A 15,724-nucleotide genomic window follows, 5' to 3' on the forward strand; every position below is an offset into this window, starting at 1 on the left:
ACATCTCTGAGTGGCTAAGTGACTGATTGTCATTGCTTATGCTAAAAGTGGCCCCTGATTAGTAAATTGCATGTGAATTGTGAGAAGCTATGAATAGACTATAAGTATCTGATGGGGATGCTGTGGCTGGGATTCCCTGGGTATAGTGATTCTTCTAGCTGGAATGTCCATTGTGGAATCTTTGAAAGCTATGACTATGGAGTCATTACAAGAGATACCATTCCTGCAGGGCATGAGGCTTTGAAGCCAGGGTGGCTCCCACACTCAGCAGATCTTGTTTCTTCATTTTGGTTCTGCCATGTGTGGGGCAGAAGGGAGAGCTCTGGACAGCTGTGTGTACTGTTGCACAGGAGAGTTCATGTCAGGACTCCTATCATGGAGATAGTCTGCTTCCGGCCTGTAATCTCTAAATAAACTGGTGCGGGGTGTAGCCAGTGGTAGTTTTGTGAGTTTGAAAGTTTGAGTCTTGAGAAGGCTCCCTGATGATTGTTGTACCAACATTTGAAGTCTTTAACCATATGAGATATTCTCGGCTTATTCATCTTGGGTGTTTCTCCTTAGAAAAAACAGAGTAGTGTTAATAAAGTGCCCTTTTGTGTATTTTGTTGTTTGATATTTATGATATGGCAAACTAATTTAGGGCAAGAGCCATGTATATATAAGTAAGCATTGCCCCTTCTTTTGTCTTTTTGCTTTGGTAGACTTAGAAGATGTAGGCTCTGATTCAGGCTGAGATACTCACTTGATGTGGTCACAAAATGTGACCGTGGACAATTTACTTAAGCTTGCCAACATCAGTTTTTCCATTTTGTCAAATAAGAATAATACTTAACCCTCAGGGTTGAAATGTAGGTCAAATGAGAGAATGTCTGTGAAGGTATTTTGTAAACAATGGAATGAAGGAAGAATTGTTTATATCTTGCCCATACTACAAAGTGTGGGGAAGGGAATAATTATGGAAAAGGAGAGAAAGATAATTGTGTCTATTGTTAAATGGATTTTTATCTTGCTTAGTATTTGGGAAATCTTCTTAGAACGTGCTTTCTTTTTCTAGGGAAGTAGATGTTACTAACAGACTGTCACCTCATTTTCTCAACAATAAATCTTTTCCAAAACAAAGCCTGATCTGCACTGAGGGAGAAGAACAAGTATCATCTGGCCCTATCAAAGCCTTTGTTTAGAAATATGGGTTGCCTGCATGTTTGTTAAATATATCCCTTCAAAAAAAAAAAAAAAGATTTTCCTATGTTTATATTCCAAATTCAGTGAATGAATGTCAGCTCTGGCCAACATTATCTGTACTAGAGAAGATCAGGAGTGAGATTACTCACTCTCCCACCCAAAATGGTTTGCTGGAACATGCAACCATATTCTCATATAAAAGCTGTGAGCAAACCCTGGCCATGCCAGTTGTCTAGTCAAGAAAAATGCTGTGAAATATTTTCTGTATACTACAAAGCTTTTGTATTTAATAGACTATATAAGACTTTTAGCTGCTCTCTGGCCTCTGTGCCATACAGTTTCCAACTCATTACAATTAAAACATGCAGACTCTAAAACAGCCCAGGTTTGACTTTAGCCTCTGGGTGAATTTTCTGGCTCAGAGTGTGTTCAGCTACCTCTATAGTTGCAATAGTTTTGCAAACTAGAAAGTCAAAAACTAAGAAAAAATAATTTCCTTTCCCTTGGAATACAAAATAAATTTATTTTAAAGAAATACTTTTTAAATGAAGATGTTTTATGTTTTACTTGATATAATCTGTCTACCTCTGGCACAGAATTATACAATCAGACAACTGTAGACCACCTAGGAATCAATTAGTCCATTTTCTTTATTACTGAGTAACACTCTTGCAGTTAGTTAGTATTTTAATACTTTAAATGTTTTACTGAAACCAACTATATTCATATGATTCTCTAAAGTTCAAGTCCATCCCCTTCCCTGCATGCTTTGACCTAACTCATACCCATTTTAAGATTTAACATTGACTTGGTTTTTTTTTTTCTTTCTTTCTTTCTTTCCTTTTTTAATCTTCAGCAAAGAGTTTTTGTTTTAAAATGTTAAATGCTTTCAGGATCATTTCCTTCTCATCACTAGGAGGAAACAAACCAGCATTGATAAAGCAGTGGGTATTTTCAAAGAGCCTGTATGTTGTGTTGCCTCCAGCAAGATCATCAGAATTGCTCATGGAAAGAGAGGGAGATTTTGATTCTCTGTTTCCTGTTGTAGTAATAACTCAATAAATAAATAAATACCAGTTCCAGTGAAACAAGCCTTACCCTGTTTTCTTCTGGCTCTACGTTTCTGACGCTTCTTGTTTGCTTTCAGATAACAGTTATATCTTATTTTATGTTAAAGATGTTTTGGTACAGTTTTATGCAGATTTCTCATACTTTCTCATGATCATCTATTATAATTTCAGAACTTATTTTTATATTCACAGATAGTTTTTCATTCATTCGTAATTCCTAAATCTTTTGTGAGGACTTTTGTCTTATGTCATTTTAAGTCAATACAGTTGTGGTTTCCTGTATCATTGTTTAACCTACAATCATGAAGGTTTATCCCTTTGCTTAAGTTTTACAGTTTCAGCTTTTTATTTAAGCCTGAGACCTATACCTATTTTGTGGGGGTTTTTTTGTTTGTTTGTTTTATTTTTTTATGGCTTGAGGTCGAGTTCCAAATTAAACTTTTGGTTATGGACATCTAATTGTTACAGCATCATTTGTTGAGGACTGTTTTTTTCCCTCTGAATTATCTTGTCACCTTTATCAAAAATCAGTTGACTGTAAATGTGAGAGTGCTATTGATGTTAAAATCTATTATGCATATTCTACTAAAAAATGCTGCTAATTTTAAGTCATTGTTTATTATAATATAAATCCAGATTTCAGAAATGCTAATGTCTAAATACTTACAGTCCCAAATCAATGAAAGACATGATTTCACAATAGCATTTGGTTACAAATACCTGATTCTAGCAGTGGTCTCCTTTCATCATTTTCTTTCAAATACCTTTCATAGCATTTCATAGAATATAATTGATTGTTATTTTTCTGCCTTGAAAACAAGGATTTTGTTTCTTTTGCTGCTATATTCTTTATATTTAGCAGTAAATAGGAGGTATGCATGACTTATTTAAATGAGTGATCAAAGAAATTTCATCCTCTTACCTGTTAATTTTCAAATAAATAAGTATTGGAAAATTTTGCTTTCAAGCAAATGCTTTATAGGAAATATGACAGAGCAGAAGTGATGTTGAGACAAAAAGCTGCTTAAGCAAGCCTAGAATTTGTTTATTTTATTAAAGGGTGAATGAGGGGTAGCAGTGTTATAATAGCCACTTTTGAATTTAATTTTTTTTGTTAAGATTTATTATTTATGTATACAAGAACTTGCATGTAGGCCAGAGGTCGGGATGAGTGGGGGTGGGGTAGTGCAGGTAGCTGTAAGAGGATTCATCAGAGACCGGTGGAGAGAACAGGTGGATTAACTGAAATACACTGCTGAGGGGAGCAGCGGGCAAGACAGGAGAGGTCTCATGGCCATATATAGGTTAGCTCCCTGGCCAGGGATCAAACTCAGGCTGCAGTAGCTGGGGATAGCTTTATATCTTTATAGCCCATCGTCACTTTTAAAAATTTTTTTTTTTATTTATAGCCACTTTTTTTAAACAAAAAATAAGTCCTCTGGTGGCTTATAGCATTTCATTTAAAGAGTTGTATGGTAATGAATGAGACTAAATAACCAAAAGCACGATAACTTCCAAGTAGAAATTCCTTGTTTTGCTTTTCTAATGCTTTAGTACATCTGAATTTGACCTTGTCAAAAAGGTGATAGAATCTTTTTTTCCCCAAAATATATTCTTGGACTTGAGAGGTAACAAAAATTTTAACTTTAGGGTAATAAGGTTATTTGTCTTTAAACGTTCCTGTAATTATCTGGCGAGTTGAGTGTTTCACAGGGTCTCTTGAAACACTGAGGAAATGAGAATTGGTTACTAATCAGGGGTCAGAATCTAAAGCTGTGACAGGCTGCTCTGCTTAAGATCCTTTTGTCCTGAAGTTCACAATCATGGGAGTTTAATAAACTGCAGCTGATAGAATTAAAAGCCTAGAAAAGTAGACATTACATGTTTAAATCTCTAGTGATTGATTTGCTAATTACCTTCAAGTTTCTCTAATAGCATTTTCATCTTTTGAAAGTTACAGTATAGAATCTAATGTTAATTTGTATAATAGGGCACAATTTCTTCTCTTCTTTAACATTGTGTGAGATGCCCTTTTATTCATAATTTGGGAGAGCAGAGCTTATTTTCCAAGGTGGTTTACAGAATTATGGGCAGAAATCTTAGTTCTTTCTTGACGGTTGCCTGAGGAAGCATTTCCTCCAGCCCTGGAATTTCTGCAGTTGTCTGTGTGAGATTTCCTTTTCAAGGTTGGCAGCATGGTCTAAGCAGCCTGTGGAGTTCCAGCATCGCTCAAAATGGTGACTTCAGGACTGTGACTCAAAATATTTACTTCATTCCCTACCCGGAACAGCTGCCAGTTTCAAGCCAGGTCATGAATGAACTGCTTGTCAGTTTGTTTGGAGCGCAGGCTTCCCTTTTCTTATTCCCCACCCACCCTCTATTCACACTTCCTCAGAGTGAAACCTCTGCTGTTGTCGAATCAAGTATTTTAAGATTTGGTCTCTGGAAAAAAAAGGAGTTCTGATTGGTAAAGAACTTCCTGTTGAGCAAACTTCCTATTGAAAAAATCACTATGAGGTGATGATTGTGTCGAATCTGAAGGCAAGGAATGATATATATTTTCTTGATGAGTATTGACTAAGTTTTGCGTACCATTGTATGCCAATGCATTATAGCTGCATATATTTGATTTCTGAAATGTAATTGAAATATATTTAATCACATGATGCTTTAAGAGATGGCTGTTGTTTTGGGACATGACTGTTTTAGTGAAGTTCCAGGTTTTTCAAATATTTTTTTTTGATCAAGAGTCACGTTGATTGATTTTTTTTAACCTTCGGTGCTCTTTCATTCAAATTAAATACTATGGGTAAATTGTTTGCCATATGGAAAGAAATATGGATTTTTGTGCTCCACAATGCTTAATGATAAAAATAACAGCAAAAATATATGTAAGATTTGTACTTGTATACCATGACATTTTCTAGCTTAAGTGTGATTTCATGTCCATGAAGGAAGATATCCATAATCATTACAGCAGGGGATAATGCCTTTTTAAAAAATTGAATGCTTAAAAAAAATAGAAAATGGAACATGATAGCTAATAATGAGAAATGCATGTTACTTGACATTGAATAGCAGTGTCTTGTGTCACTGTAAAAAAAGAGAAAAGTATATTTATTCAAAAAATAAAATTTATGGTGACCTGTAAAATTATTCCTATCTGCCACTTTTCAAAGTGGTAGAAAGAGAACTGGATAATGTTTTATGATGAGGAAACTTAACGTCAACTTCTAGGAATACAGTTAAAGAAAAATTACTCAATATGGAAGGTTATTCAAAAACCCCATACAGAACATTCTTGGCACAGCATAAAAGCTCTTGCTAACAGCCCCCCTCCTGACATATAGTGTGCTAGTTGATTGCTCTAGTCAGAGTGAACAGCTCATAGTTTTCTAAAGAATCCAAGAATATTCATTCATTCATTTATTTGCACTAGATAGTCTCTTGACCATAAAGTATTCCCTCCTGTGGACTCTGCCACCTTATCCCCATAACTCTATTCATTCCTATACCAATTGCTCCACCATAAGTACTTGTTCCCATGATTGTCTCTAGTGTTAGACAGAGATTTCCTTCAGGAAATGTGTTAAGAGTCATGAATGGAGAACCACTGAGTTTTCAAGTAGTTTGAATCAAGACTAGGAGGAAGAACTTTTTATGAGTTAGAGTGCCATGGCGACGAAGTCTTGCATGTGCGAAGGAGCATGATTTGTTTAAAGGATAGAGATTGAGGATAAAGGAACTGATACACGTAAAATGAGTACATCTTGGAACCTTGATAAAAATTTACCCATTAGAATAATATTTTGTCTTTACCATTTTCTAGAGGACTTGTCATCTTAATTTGACCATGAGTCCTTGCCTCACTCCCTAACAATAACCTGATACTAAGATTTTTTGGTACATTGGAAGAGGAGATAGATAATGATTTGAGGGCATCTATCTATCTTATCTATTCATCAATCAATCGCTAGATATTTCTTAAATCAAAATATAAATATTCCAAAACTTCGACTGAAAGAGATAAATGGGATTGGTTCAGTAAATGCTGTGTGACTATATGATGATATGTCACACAACAAAGCTATAGATCTACCTTTATTGATATATTAAGGGGAGAAGACATAATGTGTATAATAGCTATATATATATATATATATATATATAAAACAATAATTTCAACAATTTAAAACTGTTCACTTAAAATGTCTTTTACATGTAAAAGGATAAACATATTCATGAAACAAATCTTTGGGATAGACACCAAATTGTTAGTAGTGGTTATTTGTTCATAGGGGGCTTGTGGCATTTAGATATGTCTTTACAGGCCTCCCTGGTGGCGCAGCGGTTGAGCGCTGGGTTTCGAAGCTGCCCGCGGCCTCTGCGGTACCGGTTCGATCCCCAGCTGCTCCCCGGCCACCGAAGGAGGGTCCCACATGGCGCGCAGACCTCTCCTGCCGCCCGCTGCTCCCCTCAGCAGTGTACTTCAGTCCTTCTGCCTGCTCTGCTCCCCGCTCCGGCTCTGGTGAATTCTCTCACCCTCCCGCGCTTCTGACTGTACCCAGCGCATGCATAAACAAAACAAACAAACAAACAAATAAATAAATAAAAAAAAAATGCCTCTATAAAAAAAAACCTATAAAAAATAGATATGTCTTTACATATGGCTTTATTTTATAGTTTATGTTTTAATTCATTTTGTAATATTTTAAAATCAGTAAATACAGTAAAGAATTCAAGTGAAAAGAAGTAAAAGATACCTGTTGCCGGCCTTATAATATATACAATGTGTGCTAGTTGATTGCTGTACTTTTTTTTTTTAATTTTCAAACTTAGAGAAAATTTGAAACTGTTATGTAATGAACAATAATATACCCTTCATCTAGGTTCATCCATTGTTGTAGATATTGGCACTTCACCCCCCTTGTACCTAAACATACATCTCTTAAGAACTGGGACCTTCTCTTTCATAACCACAATACTAACATCTCATTGTTCTTTTTTAATCTTGAACAGTTGCTACTTATTTTTTATCTTTCACAACATTGTTTAGGAATCTACTATCGGGTGTCTTGTAGGCAGGAATGCTTGTATTTGCAAGAATATAGTGGTATTGCTCCTCTATCATTTTGTTTTTGAAGTGGGATCTTTTAGATTACAAGAAAAATATTGGAGCCTTTATTTGATATGACACTTCTCTTCAAACTAAGGTTTTCCCTATTATAGGAAAGTTTTTTTTCTGCTCGGACATCTTTAGGTTCTTTCTAAGAGGACTGTGTTTAAATTGAAAGCAGAAGCAGGTGGTAGCAGTCATGAGAATGTTGCACTTTTTACTCAAATACAATTGTTCATAAACTCTAATCTCTCAGACTGTGATTACGTGTGTTTGGCATAATGCTTGTGAACTTAAAGTACAGTGAGCGGAAATGAGTATTTCCAATCCCCAGCTATTTCTTTCACAATCCTACCTTACTTCCTCTGCTTCATTGATGTAAGGGGAAGAAATGCCTTCATTTCCTTTGTAGAAAGGAATAGAATGGAAAGCCAGCAACACAGCAAGAGAACCCTGTTAGCTGCTGTGGGATTAAAAAATAACTATTAAATAACTTGTAACCATAAATTTTGTGGTTAAAATTCTTTTAAAAATTATCAATTAAAGCCAGTTCTTCCAGAGGTTAAACTTCTTCTGTATGCTCAGATCCTTTTGGAAATACATTATATTTTTATAGTATAACTCAAGCTATGTTAGAATCCATATTTTAGTAACCACAGTAACTACATTTGTTTATTTAAAAACAAATAACCAAGGCTCACTCACTTAAGATTATTTTTTGCTTGTCATCATCTGGTGTGGGTCATTTGACTGTTTTGGTGGCTTAGAAACTTGGACTGAGGCTGCTTCCATCAAGTGATTCCACCATCCATTCTTCCATCCTCTACAATGGGAGAGGGAAACAAACAGCTAATACCTGCCCCCCTCCCTTTTTTAAAATGAGTTAACTGTTTTATATAAAATGAAGTTTTTGTCATTATGTCTCTGCTTATATCACTTACCTGAAACAACCTCATTCAAGGACTTTAAAATCACTTAAAGTCTCAGTTTGCAAGAACGTATTGCTGACCCTAAGTGAGGATTTACTGTATATACTGTATTTCTGTTGTTCATTTGTCCATCCGTAGATACTTAGATTGTTTTCACATCTTGGCTGCTGTGGATAATGCTGCAATGAACATGGAAGTGCAGAACATGGAAGTGCAGAAAGTAATAATTTAATTCCCTTCAGATATGTATCAGAAGTGGGATTGTAGCTCGGAACTTTTGAATAACCTTCCTACTGTTTTCCCCAATGACTGTGTTGATTACATTCCCACCAACAGTGTACAGGGGTTTCCTGTTCTCCATAGTCTCACCGACACTTGCTATCTTTTATTTTTTTTGATAATGACTTTCCTAACTTGTGTGAGGTGATATCTTATTGTAGGTTTTTTTTGTTTTTTTTTTTTTTTTTTTTGCATTTCCTATGATTAGTGAGCTCATACCCATGCATAACTGAGTTGAACTCAGTAGCAACACATGCCACTTCTGCTTTTGTTGGCAAGAACTAGTTACATGGCACATTCATCTACCTATGGGAGGACGGGTAATGTAAGGGAGTCTCAGAGCCATTTGGGGATCTGAAGGTCACTCATATGTATTGTTTCAGCTCGGGATAGCATGTTGACATAGACTTTAGAGACCAGCATACCATTGTTAGGAAGGCTTCATGTTCATAATGAAGGACATATACTACCTAATTCCTTTTCTCCTTTCTTCTTCCCCTACTTATAAAAAGTTGCCTTTGTGACCACTGATAAAGAACAGATAAAGAGAGCCCTTCAGAGATTTAATACATCAAAAATTTGTGGTACATATACACAATGGAATATTACTCAGCAATCAATAAAGATAAACACATGCAGTTTGCAGCAACATGGATGGAGCTAGAAGGGATCATGCTCAGCGAAATGAGTCAGAAAGAAAAAGAAAAATACCGGATGGTCTCACTCATAGCAGGAATTTGGAAAACCTAAATAAGAGACCAGGAAAAAGACTAATCAGTACAAAGCAAAAATCAAAATCAACAAGCAACTATAAACCAAAGACACACTACAAGGGGTGGGGAAGGAGTGGTGGGGAAAGGAAGGACTAGTATCAAAATAAGGGGGGGTGCAATTGTATGGGGAATATAACCAAAATGAAAATGCATACATTGTGCAAAGATGAAAAAAGATGTAAGAATTATATAAAATAAAATATTTAAATAAAATAATAAAATAGTAAATAAATAAATAAATAAATATCTACCATCCACACGGACACAAAAATTTTTTTTGCTTCAGAATGATGAAAAAAGTTAAAAAAAATTAAGACTAATTATAATAAAGTAAAAGTCAAAATCAACAAGCAACTATAAACCAGAGATACACTATGGGGGGGAGGGGAGGAGGAATTAGGGTCAAAATAAGGGGGGTGGAAATTGTATGGGAAATATAACCAAGATGAAAATGCATACATTGTGCGAAAATGAAAAATGATGTAAAATATATAAAATAAAATTTAAAAAATTGGTACAATATACAGTGCTACACCTTTCATCTTATCTGTATGGCTCCTAACATTATTAAGGTTCTCATTAACTGTTAACTTTTCAGTTGGTTTTAAGTCTTCAGAATAGAATTGAGTAATCATTAGCAATACCTTAGATGGGTAAAGCTTAAGGAGCAGGTTTAACCAAATCTTTTGATAATATTTACATGTTGGATGGAATTCTTAAAATTGTTATGGCTGGGGTACTTATCCAAGTAATTACTGACATATTTTTTTATGAAGAATGATGGTTATAATAGAATTTAAGAGGAACAAAATATACCTTAAAATTAGATTTTATTATCTTATTTATATTATTTTAATCTACAGTGCTTTTTACATGTGTGCCTGGTAATTTTCACAATAATGTAGGCTAAAAGTAAATGTTAGCATGTTGTATACCAAGTCTAATTCATATTCCCACCAGCCAAATCATGTCTCCTTGATTCTAACTCTTGTTATACTGTCAGTAACATGTCTTAGTTTTCTACTTTATCTTTTACTACTGGTGTTCTACAAGAGCACTTCGTAGGCTTTTTAAAAATTTTTTTTAATTTTTTTTATTTTTATATTCCCCATACAATTGCACCCCCCCTTATTTTGACCCCAATCCCTACTTTCCCTGCATCACCATAGTGTGTCTCTAGTTTATAGTTGTTTGTTGATTGTGATTTTTTTCTTTCTTATAGTTATTCTTTTTCCTGGTCCCTTATTTAGGTTTTCTAGATTCCTGCTATGAGTGAGACCATCTAGTATTTTTCTTTTTCTTTCTGGCTTATTTTGCTGAGCATGATCCCTTCCAGCTCCATCCATGTTGCTGCAAATTGCATGAGTTTATCTTTTTTGATTGCTGAGTAATATTCCATGGTGTATATGTACCACATCTTCTTGATCCAGTCATCTATTTTTGGGCATTTGAGTTGTTTCCAAAGCTTAGCTATTGTAAACAGTGCTGCTATAAACATAGGTGTGCAGGTGCCCTTTGGAATTGAGGTTTCTGTGTCCTTTGGTAATACCTAGGAGTGGAATTGCTGGATTGTATGGAAGCTCTATGTTTAGTAGGTCAAGAACTCTCCACACTGCTCTCCATAGTGGTTGGACCAGTTTGCACTCCCACCAGCAGTGCAAGAAAGTTCCTTTTTCCCCGCATCCTCGCCAACACTTGTTGTTGCTAGTTTTTTTTAATATGTGCCATTCTCACTGGTGTAAGATGGTATCTCATGGTAGTTTTGATTTGCATTTCCCAATTACAAGTGATGTTGAACATTTTTTCATATGTCTGTTGGCCATTTGCATTTCCTCTTTGGAGAAGTTTCTTTTTAGCTCTTCTGCCCATTTTTTGACTGGATTATTTTCTTTGTTTTTGTTGAGTCTCATCAGCTTTTTGTAGATTTTTGTGATCAGTCCTTCATCATTAGTATTGTGTACAAAAATTTTCTTCCAGTCGGTGGGGTTTCTCTTTGTTTTGGTTATTGTCTCTTTTGCTGTGCAGAAGCTCTTTAATTTGATGTAGTCCCAGCTGTCTATCTTTGCCTTCACTATCACTGCTTTGGGTGATGTGTCTGTAAAGATGTCTTTGAGGTGCATGTCATGTAGTGTTTCACCTATATTTCCTTCTATATATTTTATGGTTTCAGATCTTATGTCTAGTTCTTTAATCCATTTTGAGTTGGTTTTTGTGCATGGTGTGAGGTAGTAGTCAAGTTTCATTCTTTTGCATATAGTGACCCAGTTTTCCCAGCACCATTTATTGAACAAACTTTCTTTGCTCCAGTGCATATTCTTTGCTCCTTTGTCAAAGATTAGTTGACCATAAATCTGTGCGTTTATTTCTGGGTTTTCTATTCAGTTCCATTGGTCCGTGTGTCTGTTCTTGTTCCAATACCATGCACTTTTGATTATTATGTCTTTGTAGTATAGTTTGAAGTCTGGGAGTGTGATGCCTCCATTCCCTTCTCTTTTTTTCAGGAGGGTTTTGGCTATTCAGGGTTTTTGGTGGCTCCATATGAATTTCATCAATATTTTTTCTATTTCTTTGAAGAATGACATTGAAATTTTAATTGGAATAGCATTGAATCTGTAGATTGCTTTTGGTAGGATGGCCATTTTGATAATGTTAATTCTTCCGATCCATGAGCAGGGAATGTCTTTCCATTTCTTTGTGTCTACTTCTATTTCTTTTAACAATGTTTTATAGTTTTCTTTGTATAGGTCCTTTTCTTCTTTTGTTAGGTTTATTCCCAAGTATTTGATTTTTTTTGTTTCAATACGTAACCTTTTGTTTTTAGAAATATCTTTATGCTGCAGAATTTCAGGGACTAAACTATTTGTAAGTATTTGTTGAATAGTTATCTCACAATTTAACAACTGAAAAGCTTCATTTACTGTTGCTTTTTCACACCTACATTATGGTAATTGATTAGTAACACCCTGATACACTTCTAAGTCATATTGTTTATTTTCCTGATTAGTCGAAAATCCCTAATGTACAAAGTATAAGATAAAGGACAAAGGTAGTGGTTGATTCATCAAAGGCACATGACTCTTAAATCTGGCTGATTGAAATAAACTATTGTACTAAGAAAATATATTTTTCTTCTTATCCTCACAATATTTTTTTTCAGGCAATAGAGATTTTACCAAAGATGACCCATTGGAGTTTAAGTCCCACCAGTGGTTTGGAGCATCTGTACGATCAAAGCAGGATAAAATATTGGTAAGTGTTTTAGATATTTCTTCATGGGTGAGTTTAGTCAATTTATATGGAAGCACAGAGCTTTATATTTGAAAGCTGATAATCAAATGCAGTGTGCTTAAGGGCTCAGTTATAATGAGATAACTCCGATCAGAAGCTTCCTCATCAAAGGACACCATCGCTCTTGTTTCACAGACTTCGCTTCTGCCACCTTCATTCCTACATTGTCCATTTCTCCCACCCACTTGGTTGTTTCTATCAGTTTGTTTCTATCCAGTCAGTTTGAGGGACACTGTGCCTTTGATTAATCAAAAGCTCTAGTACCTCCTCTCTTTAAAAGTCCAACCTTCTCTTTATTTATCATCCTCCAGCTCATCCCTTCCTTTCCTTTGAAAGCGCTTTCTCAAGTAAACATTTACTTCCTCGCCTCACATTCTCTTCCAGCTTCTCTAGGCAGCTTGCTGGGTATGGGTAACGTCACCCTTAGCTCTCAGGTTCCTGAAATCTCCTGATGCTTGTTTTTAATCTTCCTTGTTCCCCTCAGGACCATTTGACGTGGTCAGCTGATGCATTCTTTTTTTTTTAAGATTTATTTTTATTTATACAAGAGCTGGGGGACAGGCCAGAGGTGCGGGAGGGTGAGAGGATTCACCAGAGACAGAGCGGGGAGCAAAACAGGCAGACGAACTGAAAACACTGCTGAGGGGAGCAGCAGGCAAGACAGGAGAGGTCTGCCACGCAATGTGGGTAGCTCCTTGGCTGGCCGGGATCGAACCCGCTCTGCAGCTTTAGAGGTTGTGGACAGCTTCAGAGCGCTGCGCCACCGGGTAGGCACAGCTGATGCATTCTTTTGAAATCTTTTTCTTGTCTTCTGGGATACTTTACTTTCCTGGTTTTCCATCTTTCTGGTTTTTCCTTTGCAAGACTCTCCTATAGTGGTCCCTCTTCTGCTCAATTTCTAAATCTTGGGGTCTGCCTCAACTCTGATCTGAACCCCTGTCTTCTCTAACTATACCTTTTCCTTAGCTGTTCCTAGCTCATCCCTGAACTATAAATACAGTCTATATGTCTTCATCCCCAAACCTGTATCTTTAACTCGTATTTCTCATTGAATCTTTAAAGTTATATTTTCAAACTATTTGGCATTTCCATATGGATGTCTCATATATTGCTCAAAATGAAGATGGCTCTGTAGAAGTCTTGTTACCCTTTGTCAAAAAGGAGAAAACACCGAAATGACTCTCCACAGAAAACTTCCCCATCTTAGAGGAATGACTCTGCCCCATCCACTGACAAACCCTGTCAGTTCTGCCTGTACATATATCCCACAGCCATCCAGAAATCATCATTTCCTCTATTTCTAATCAGGGCCAATGTGGTAGCCTTTCTCATATCTCTGTTTTCCCTCTTGCTTCAGTAACTATCCATTTTCCATAAAAGGACCAGAGTGAACTAGGCATTTCACCTTCTTGATTTGAAGACAGTCAAGTAGCTTTCTATCTCTCTCAGAACAATGATATATGTTCATGCATATAGCATCTCCATAATCAGGTTGCCGGCTGCTATCTCTGGTATTATCCACCGTGCATGCTTTAGCTACAATAGTCTTATTCCTTCCACATGCCAGATTATCTCAACTTAACTTAATGTTTGTGTTCTCACAGCTTGTAATGGTCATCTTGTTTTTCACTTGGCTTGTTCTTCATCATTCTGGTTTCAGCTTTAAATTTATTTCCTCAGAGGACCCTTCCCTATTCTAATTATTGGCAAAGCACTTCTTTCTCTTTTTTCATCTAATTGTGTAATACTAGGGAAGAATTTGTGTGGGAGGTAGAATTTCATAAGAGCTTTAAAATTTGTGTCAAATTTTAGCAGTTGGAGTTGAAGAATAGGGTTGAGAGTGGGGTCATTCTAGCCAGAAATTGGTTAAAAGAAACAGAATAAGCAGAGGAAGCAAACCATGTACTGGGGAAGATGGACTACACATAGAGAAGTAACGATTACCTACTTGTAGTTTTTCAGGGTGATTATAAAATAACCCAATCTTGATATCAGGAGTGTTAGTGTTTTTGCTTCAAAAAATATTATCTAGGGCTTCCCCGGTGGCGCAGCAGTTGAGCGCTGGGTTGCGAAGCTGCCCGCGGCCTCTGCGGCGCCGGTTCAATCCCCGGCTGCTCCCCGGCCACCGGAGGAGGGTCCCACATGGCGCGCAGACCTCTCCTGCCGCCCGCTGCTCCCCTCAGCAGTGTACTTCGGTCCTTCTGCCTGCTCTGCTCCCCGCTCTGGCTCTGGTGAATTCTCTCACCCTCCCGCGCTTCTGACTATACCCAGTGCATGTATAAACAAAAACAAACAAACAAATAAATAAATAAAACATGCCTCTATTAAAAAAAAAAATATTATCTAGTATTTATTGAACATTTTCAGCAGATTATTGTTACACTTTTGGTAGATTTCTATGCTATTAAAACTTGCATTATATACGGATTATACATGGTATTGAAATCTATAACTGAAAACAAAAAGGTCGTAACTTATTTGGAAAGTAAACAAAATAAGATTTATTTATTTATTTATACAAGAACCGGGGTACAGGCCAGAGGTATGGGGGGGTGAGAGGATTCACCAGAGACAGAGCGGGGAACAGAACAGGCAGATCCACTGAAATACACTGCGGAGGGGAGGAGCAGGCAAGACAGGAGAGGTCTGATGTACCATGTGGATTAACTCCCTGGCTGAGGATTGAATTTGTGCTGCAGTGGCTGGTGACAGCTTGAAAGCACTGTCTCTTTAACCTCTGCACTACCAGTGAGGCACCCTGATTTGGATAATTTTTATTAGTGCTTAAAAAGACACAGTACTACCAAGCTATTGCCAGCCACTGCAACATGAGTTGGATCCTCGGGCAAGGAGATAACTCACACAGTGCAGCAGACCTCTCCTGTCTCACCTGCTGCTCCCCTCAGCAGTATGTTTCAGTAGATCTGCCTGTTCTGCTCCCCATTCTGTCTCTGGTGAATCCTCTCATTGCCCTCCCACCTCTGGCCTATACCCCAGTTCTTGTATACATAAATAAATAAATCTTTAAATAAAAAAGTGATGTTATATTCTGAGGTAGTATGGATTGCCTGAAGCACTATGTTTTCA

The 15,724-nt window shown here is 36.6% G+C and overlaps 1 protein-coding gene across 2 annotated transcripts in view; it reads left to right on the forward strand.

Moving 5' to 3' along the window:
• The window catches only part of ITGAV (integrin subunit alpha V), an 80,297-nt gene that overhangs the window by 18,861 nt on the left and 45,712 nt on the right, over positions 1-15,724 (forward strand). For both annotated transcript variants that reach the window (XM_037523677.2, XM_037523678.2), the window contains exon 3: positions 12,507-12,598. In XM_037523677.2, the coding sequence (XP_037379574.1) occupies positions 12,507-12,598 (92 nt within the window). The remainder of the gene's footprint in view (positions 1-12,506; positions 12,599-15,724) is intronic.

This window comes from Talpa occidentalis, unplaced genomic scaffold (assembly GCF_014898055.3).
Source record: "Talpa occidentalis isolate TD23 unplaced genomic scaffold, MPIMG_talOcc4v2.1 talOcc4.3, whole genome shotgun sequence".
In the NCBI taxonomy this organism is placed as follows: domain Eukaryota; kingdom Metazoa; phylum Chordata; class Mammalia; order Eulipotyphla; family Talpidae; genus Talpa; species Talpa occidentalis.